This window comes from Diadema setosum, chromosome 19, assembly GCF_964275005.1.
Source record: "Diadema setosum chromosome 19, eeDiaSeto1, whole genome shotgun sequence".
Lineage (NCBI taxonomy): Eukaryota > Metazoa > Echinodermata > Echinoidea > Diadematoida > Diadematidae > Diadema > Diadema setosum.
In genome coordinates this window covers 30358875-30366508 of record NC_092703.1, presented here as the reverse complement: position 1 = coordinate 30366508, position 7634 = coordinate 30358875, and the positions used below count along the sequence as shown (strand labels likewise).

The window sequence follows — 7634 nt, the reverse complement described above, 5'->3', positions numbered from 1 at the left end:
GATTGTAGGAACTTGTAATATTTCAGTTGACAAACTGAGAAAGAAAATGGAAAGGAAACGAGAGAAAAAAATTCTGAGAATAATGCAAAAAATGCATGGAAATGGAAATTGGAATATGAAAGGTAGAAAAGTAGTGAGTATTATATCCCTCATGTAAAGCTTCTTGCCATAGGATTGTACAGAGCACGAACATGGTGTAGTTTTACTAGCTAGCTATGAGCAACTGGATTCGGTGCAATTGGTTACTAGCCAGCGTGATATAGTACTTTTGGGAATCCACGATTTGCACCCAATCGTGATCGTGTGATCGATATCTACATTTCTCACTTAAGAATGTACGCAGTGCGCGTAGTAGCGATACTTTTGAGTGACAGTCCTGCTGTGGCTTTTAGCTAGCTAGCGCTAGCGGAGCAGCGTTGTGCGCGACAGCATTACAGAAATCTGTGGTACGATGGCGTGTGTAAATGTATTCAGCAAAGTGACTGCTTCAAGTAACGAAGGAATGATCGCAGGAGGACACCATATCAGGTACGAATTAGGAATAAACTAAAACCGATTTTGAAGATGATCTGGGTAACGAAGCCGCTTTATGCCATGCCTACTTCTAACGTAGTCCTGGACCTCCTTGATCTTTCGGAGTTCTGCACGCTGGCCTGTAACGTTAGAGTACCTAGCTCGTGTGTAGGAATCAACAACAGCGCAGCGGTGTCGTACGCTAGGTACGCGCTGCACGCACTGCTGCTGCACTGCTACGGCCTAACGTTAGATTTATCATGAAGGAAACCTGCACACTTTTCCAAAAGGGAACCGCCATTACTTTATTAAAATGCTCGAGAGGGATATAAACCAAATATCAACTGCTTTCTTTCGGGCCATGGTAAAACTATTTGACCTCGGTGATTTCTCAACAGTGCCATGTCCCTCGACTACGTCTCGGGACATAGCACTGTTGAGAAATCACCTCGGTGCAAATAGTTTTACCATCTCCCTCAGCAGCAGTCGATATTTGTATACTGATTCACTGAGGCAGAAAAGAGTAGAATTCTAGAAATGTAACCCTTTCTTTGCCAGGGACTTTGGACAGTGTGTACAGCCCTATTGGGGTTTCTGTGCTAATCAGCAGCACTCAAAGCATACAAAGGGTTAATTGATTACCAGAAGGTAAAGCTCACATGTAGAACAGATAGTAGAAGGAGAAAGTAATGTGTATACAATGTATATTCCTTTGTTGCTGCTGTTGTTGTTATGAAATGGAGATTGCACCATCTTTCCCACCCACCTAAGATTCATTCCAAATGCTGGATGCAGTCCAATCTTTGGGAGGCGTTAAAGATCAAAGATCCATCACATTCTAAAAGAGCACAGCACTCGTGGTGTATTTATCCACCCACGGTTGGGATGTGTGTTTCACTAAACACCAGTATGCCGTTGTATGTGCATGTATGTGTGTCTGTGCCTTTGTGTCTATGTGCTTGTGTGTGTGTGTATGTGTGTGTGTATGTGTATGTGTGTGTTTGTGTGTCTGTGTGAGGGTATGAACTCGTTATCCTCGTTTGTACGACACCGTTCTCACACGTCTCAACATCTCCCATGTGATTGTACATGTGCGATTATCGGTATAGAGCCCCCAAAGGATGGTGGACTTGACACAGGGGTGGGCTCTGGATTAGGGGGTGGGGATTGGGATAGGGATTGGGATGGGGCTTTTGATGGGGAGAAGGTTAGACGCTGCTTCTTTACCCGTCCTCGTCTTTACCCTCCCCTCTTTACCAGGGGAAAATTGTAAAGTGCAGCTTGAATACAGTGACACAGATTTAGAGTGTAAAAGAGTCCGTTATGGAGTATGTGCATATATTCTATTCCTTTGATTCATGATGGAGTCTGTTATTCCCTCATGGATGAATATTAGTTTTTCAATTTTATGTGCAAAGAGATGTTTTTGTTATTCCTTGTATCATGCTAGTCATTTACACAAAGTGAGTTTCTCATGGTATTTTGTCAGTAGAGGAGGATAAGGGGAATTAATGTTTTACAGAAGAAAGAATTTTATTTCGGTCACATAAAAATAAATGCAAATTGAACTAGACAAAATTAAATTGTGCCTTGGTTATAAGAGATGTAGTGAGGATATGTGTTGCTGAACATCAGTTTCATTTGAGTAAATATGTAGAGCTATTATTCACGGAAAACCAAAAGGACATGGAGATCTCCTCAATTAATGCTTTATAAAAGCACTGTGCCACATTGACTAACCTGCAAACCTCTCCCACAGGACCACCCTCCTCCCCCAAAACTAAAACAAAACAAAACAAAATCAGTGAAAATGTTCTTAAGTTATGACATGAAGTTGCCATCATAGGACAAAATATGGAAACAAGTGTACATACACAATTAAACACAATTAAAGAGAAAAATTGTCTTCATTATTTGTCTGCACTCGAAGATTTTATTCCAATGTAGGAACACACCATGCTTTGAAGGAGGTTGTAAATTATGGACCAGATCCTTCATGACATGTTGTAACCAAATAATCCACTGATGAGTCAGCTGGTGAGAGCAGCGGCTCCTCAGCGCTTGCTGGGACTTGGCCCGTGCCCATGGCAACCAACTAGCAGGGATGGGAAGGATGTACACGCTCAAAGTGTCTTTTGCTGTGGGGGGAGAAAGCAGGTGGGGATGGGATGAGGGGAGGGTAAGAGGGGGGAGGGGGAGGGGTAGAAGACTTCCAATCAGTCAAAGGCTGTTTTCACATGTACCGAGAGTGCATGATAGTAAATTTAAATCACTATTCTAATGACGCATCACTAGGATCATGATTCTAATGACGCAGTTTAGTTGTGTGAATGCAAGTCAGAAATGCGGAGGGTGACTTGAATCGCGAATGATAAATTGAATCGTAATTCCAATCGTGAGTCAAATGATGGTCTGGAGGTTTTTTACTATCCAGATTCTCCATGATTATAGAACCAAACAGTCACGCCTTCAAATTGACCCCCAAATCGTGTTTAGGGTGCAGAGTGTATGGTGACCTTTCAACCACTTCCGCAGAAAAACCAGCTCCTCAAATGTTCACACTGCAGTCCAGTAGTGTGCTAGTTACTGCTCAAGAGTCCTTGATGGAAACTTTCAGAAAGAAGCCACACCTTCTCCCCTTGCTCTGAAATTCAAAACTGCCGAATCTGCAAAGCCTCCCCCAGTTGTGTGTACAGATGATAATTCTAATCGTAATTGTAATTTAGCACTGTGTTACGTTTCTGGACCCGTGTGAAAACGGCCTTTGGCATGGGGTGGGGCTGGGGAAAAAGCAGATGGGGTGGGCTGAGTTTAGGATAAAAGGGGGGAGGGAGGGGCGGACAGCTTCCAATCAGTCAAAGTGATTAATGTCAAAACCTGATGCAATGTTTAGTAAACACAAGCCCATTCTGCGGTCCTCTCCAATCCATCAAGGAGAGATTGTTGCGAATCCCGCCTTTTCCTCTGCGCTAAGAGTGAAGCTCTCAACTCTGTCCCTCTTTCTTCCCCTCATTCAATTTCTCTCTCATTTTCTGTCTCTCCATCTGTCTCTCTGACTCTCCATCTCTTCCTTCCTTCTCTCTCTCTATCTCAATCTCTCACCTTCTCTCATCTTGAAGTACTTCAGTTTGAAGTAGGTTGTCTTGTCATTGTTCCATCCCCGAGGTATTTACCTCCTGATAGTGATCCTTCTAATTATTTGAGATTATGAAAAAAAGTCTATCACTACCTCTTTTCCTTCTTCCTTTCTTGAATACATCTATTGATTTTTTTCTCTCCTTCTATCTGTTACACATCATATAGTAGGTGGGTACACACACTCCACTGCCTGTACCATCTCTCATTATTCGTCCACATTATCCATAAATACAGTATCTACATGTACATGTATATGTTGTCTAGATGATGCAAAACATGCAGGCAAGTGAAGGAGTAGGACACAGGCCTGCTGTACAAGCTGTTGTGTTTGTGAGGGTTTGATTTTCGTGTATTTCACGAATTACTGTTGGACTATGAATTTAACAACATGCAAAAATGTCACCATACACTTCTGTAGTGTAATAGTGCATGTAGTAACGATAGCCTCCGTGTCAATTCACGAAAAGAACACCTCGCAAAAATGTCCGTGACCTCCTCATTCGCGAAAATATCTGTACACAAAAATAACAGAGGACTTATACAGTAGGCCTATATCCTGTGTAGAATGAACTAAAGAAGTGGAGAGGTGGTTGCCCCCATGTTGAAACAAAATAGCTGATGAAGTCTTGAACAAAGGTTACCTCCTTGTTTCTATAAACTATCATTGGTATAGATTAGAACTCCCACATTTCATATTGTTATGCCATTGCTTTGTTTAAGGGGAAAAGAAAGACCTGTGTAGCCTTGATTCAAGGCGATGATGCATTCAGAATTTTTCTGTGGCGTGTTGAAACAATTGGATTGGATGACATTGAAAAAGAGATGCCAGCTGTTACTTTTTTTTTTGCAGTACTTTGCAGTATTTTTGTTTGTTTTTTTTTGTGCTAAAAATACTGCAGTTTCATAGAAAATACAGGTTTTCCAGAATTGTATTACAACACATGTCTATTGCACAGTAGGCCTATATCCTGTGTAGAATGAACTAAAGAAGTGGAGAGGTGGTTGCCCCCATGTTGAAACAAAATAGCTGATGAAGTCTTGAACAAAGGTTACCTCCTTGTTTCTATAAACTATCATTGGTATAGATTAGAACTCCCACATTTCATATTGTTATGCCATTGCTTTGTTTAAGGGGAAAAGAAAGACCTGTGTAGCCTTGATTCAAGGCGATGATGCATTCAGAATTTTTCTGTGGCGTGTTGAAACAATTGGATTGGATGACATTGAAAAAGAGATGCCAGCTGTTACTTTTTTTTTTGCAGTACTTTGCAGTATTTTTGTTTGTTTTTTTTGTGCTAAAAATACTGCAGTTTCATAGAAAATACAGGTTTTCCAGAATTGTATTACAACACATGTCTATTGCAGGAAAGGTAGAAGTATACTGTTATTCCACCACAAACATCCCATTTCAGCTCTCAGAATATGGCAGTGCTGTTGACAAGGTTGTTGGCGTCCCAGCTGAAAGTGCTTGGTTACAGACTATTCTTTGTTGATCACACTTTGATTTGAACTCTCTCTCTTTCTGCCTTCCTTCCCTAGGTACGACTCGTGAACATCAGCAGCAACGACATCGTCGATGGCAACCCGAAGCTAACCCTCGGTCTAGTGTGGAGCATCATTGCACACTGGGAGGTGAGTGGTAAACCATCCACACGGGAGAGACTTGTTATGAGGGCTGCATCATCAGTCTGAAAGTATAATGAACAGATGTACAGCATTGTGAATTTCTTAAAATATTCTAATACACACTTACATAGCAATCTTTGCTACTAAAAGACACTTTGAAATCATAGTGACTCAGTGTAAAAAAAGTGAATTGTCAAACATTTCATTTCTGAAATCGGTGATTGCAGAAAAGATGAAAGAAAACACTTGGCGAGAGCTTGACTGAAATACCCCAACTCAAGAAAAGGTTATGAATTTTTCAAGTTGCGCTTAATTTCATATAATACACTCTGTACATATGTGAACTCTAAAGCAGTTTCTGATGTCACAAAGAGTAAGATGATACAAAAAATGGATGAAACGAAATATCCCAGATTTTCTTCCTTTTTTTTTTAAATGAAAAAATACCATTTGTGTTGATCTGTGACTGAGATATGGTCAAGTGAATAATACATTCTCTTATAAGTTTGGGATGAGTTTAGGTAGAGTTCTGTTTTTATGCCTTGGAATATGTATTTTTGGGTGAAGAAGAGGTAAAGATTAAGAAGATGATGAAAAAGAAAAAAGGTGAAAAGACAGAGGTAGAAGTAGATGATTCAAAGAAAGAGGAAAGAGGATAAAAGTGATATGAGTTGAAAGAGAGGCACGGAATGAAGGTAAAATGTAGAAGAACTGGAAGAAGAAGAAGAAGAAGAAGAAGAAGAAGAAGAAGAAGAAGAAGAAGAAGATGAAGATGGAAGTAACAAGGAGGAAAGTATGATCGTGATGTAGTGAGGATGATGATGGTTGTAAACTTTCTCAAATCATGACTGCCATGTAGAAGTGCGAAAAGCCCATACATGTAGTTTGAATGACAATAATTACAGAGTGCAATAAAATCCCCCTCTCTATCATGATTACGTCTGAGGAATGTCAGGCGGCGAGACTGTTGACATGATTTGCCGGAGCTCCCGTGAATGATAGACTGGAAAAATCGCACCAGGGCCTAATCAGAGCGGAACGTAATGATATGTCATTCGTTCACGTCTCTGTCATTACGTCTGGAGGCGTCGTGCGTGATGCATGACAAGTGTAAATGCTGTGTAGCATTGTTTGTATTGATCAAGGAAATGTTTACACTGCCCTCTAGTGACAGTACATTGCAAGGATTCCCTAAACATGTGTAGTTTGTCTAACCCCTCCCCGCATTATCATTTTAAAGATACATGTTATACTATGACATCTGTCATTAAAAAATCACTATTGTTCGTCTCAAAATACAAGATCATTACAGAGCAAGATGAACATTTCAAATTTTGTCTATCAGTTTTGTGAATATTTTTTCTTACATAGTTATTTTTTTCCCCACCAAGTTTGTGTTAGTTGCCAAATCTCACATACACAGTGGTGGGCCTACTAGTCAGTGAACAACAGTTGCAACAAATATTTTGAGATTTACACTGCTTTTCAGTATCAAACATTCAACTTTAAATATTCAACATGATTGCACGTGTGTATTTTGGAATAAGTGTACATGCATACCATTGTGACCCATATGTACATAATGCACAGTGAGTAAATAGTTCAACTTCTGCACATTTCAATACAATCTTGATTCAAGAAGAAAGCAAAACATACCTGTATCCATAGTCATCTAAAACTGAAATTCCATTGCACTGTGTCAGGGTTGAGTTGTGGTAGATTGTAATTTTGATCCACATTTGGCTAATCTTTGAAGTTCCAATGATTCATAACAATGTATTGCAGCTTATTTGTAATAGGATCTGAATATTTGTCAGCATGCAGTTAGCCATGGAAATGAATGCAATTGACGTCAGTCTTGCAATTAATTTCAACTCCCGATGATTTTAGGGGTCAGTTCACTAAGCCTGGACATGGTTAATTCACTAAGCTTGGACGTGGTCATTTTTGTCTTCCCTGCAGGCCAAGGCAGTACTGAAGGATACAGACAATAGTATGGAACAGCAGTATGAGAGAACAGTACTAAACTGGTGCCAAGAAGTAACACAAGGGTGAGTGTAAGAAGGGCAGAAGTCCAGGGTCCTGTTGCACAAAACTATAGTAACTTTACATTTGATTGTAACTACCATAGCAACACCATTCCATAGCCAATCAAAGCTAAGAAATCAATGATGGTTGCCATTGATTCCATAGTTACATTGTACCATTAATTTTAAAGTTACCATAGTATTATGCAACAGGGCCAACAACTTTCAGGTCATGTACTCAACGTGTCTTACTATTCGAGATCATGATATTTTGCAATTTGGAATTCAGAGACAAAACTTTAAAGTGGTTGAATTCGCAATCAAGAACTG

At 40.0% G+C, this 7634-nt stretch overlaps 1 protein-coding gene across 1 annotated transcript in view; it reads left to right on the top strand.

Moving 5' to 3' along the window:
• The first annotated feature begins 5003 nt into the window (after window positions 1-5003).
• Window positions 5004-7634, top strand: part of LOC140242416 (dystrophin-like) — a 278004-nt gene continuing 275373 nt past the window's right edge. The window contains exons 1-3 of the mRNA XM_072322153.1: window positions 5004-5021; window positions 5191-5283; window positions 7240-7328. Of these exons, the coding sequence (XP_072178254.1) occupies window positions 5004-5021; window positions 5191-5283; window positions 7240-7328 (200 nt within the window). The remainder of the gene's footprint in view (window positions 5022-5190; window positions 5284-7239; window positions 7329-7634) is intronic.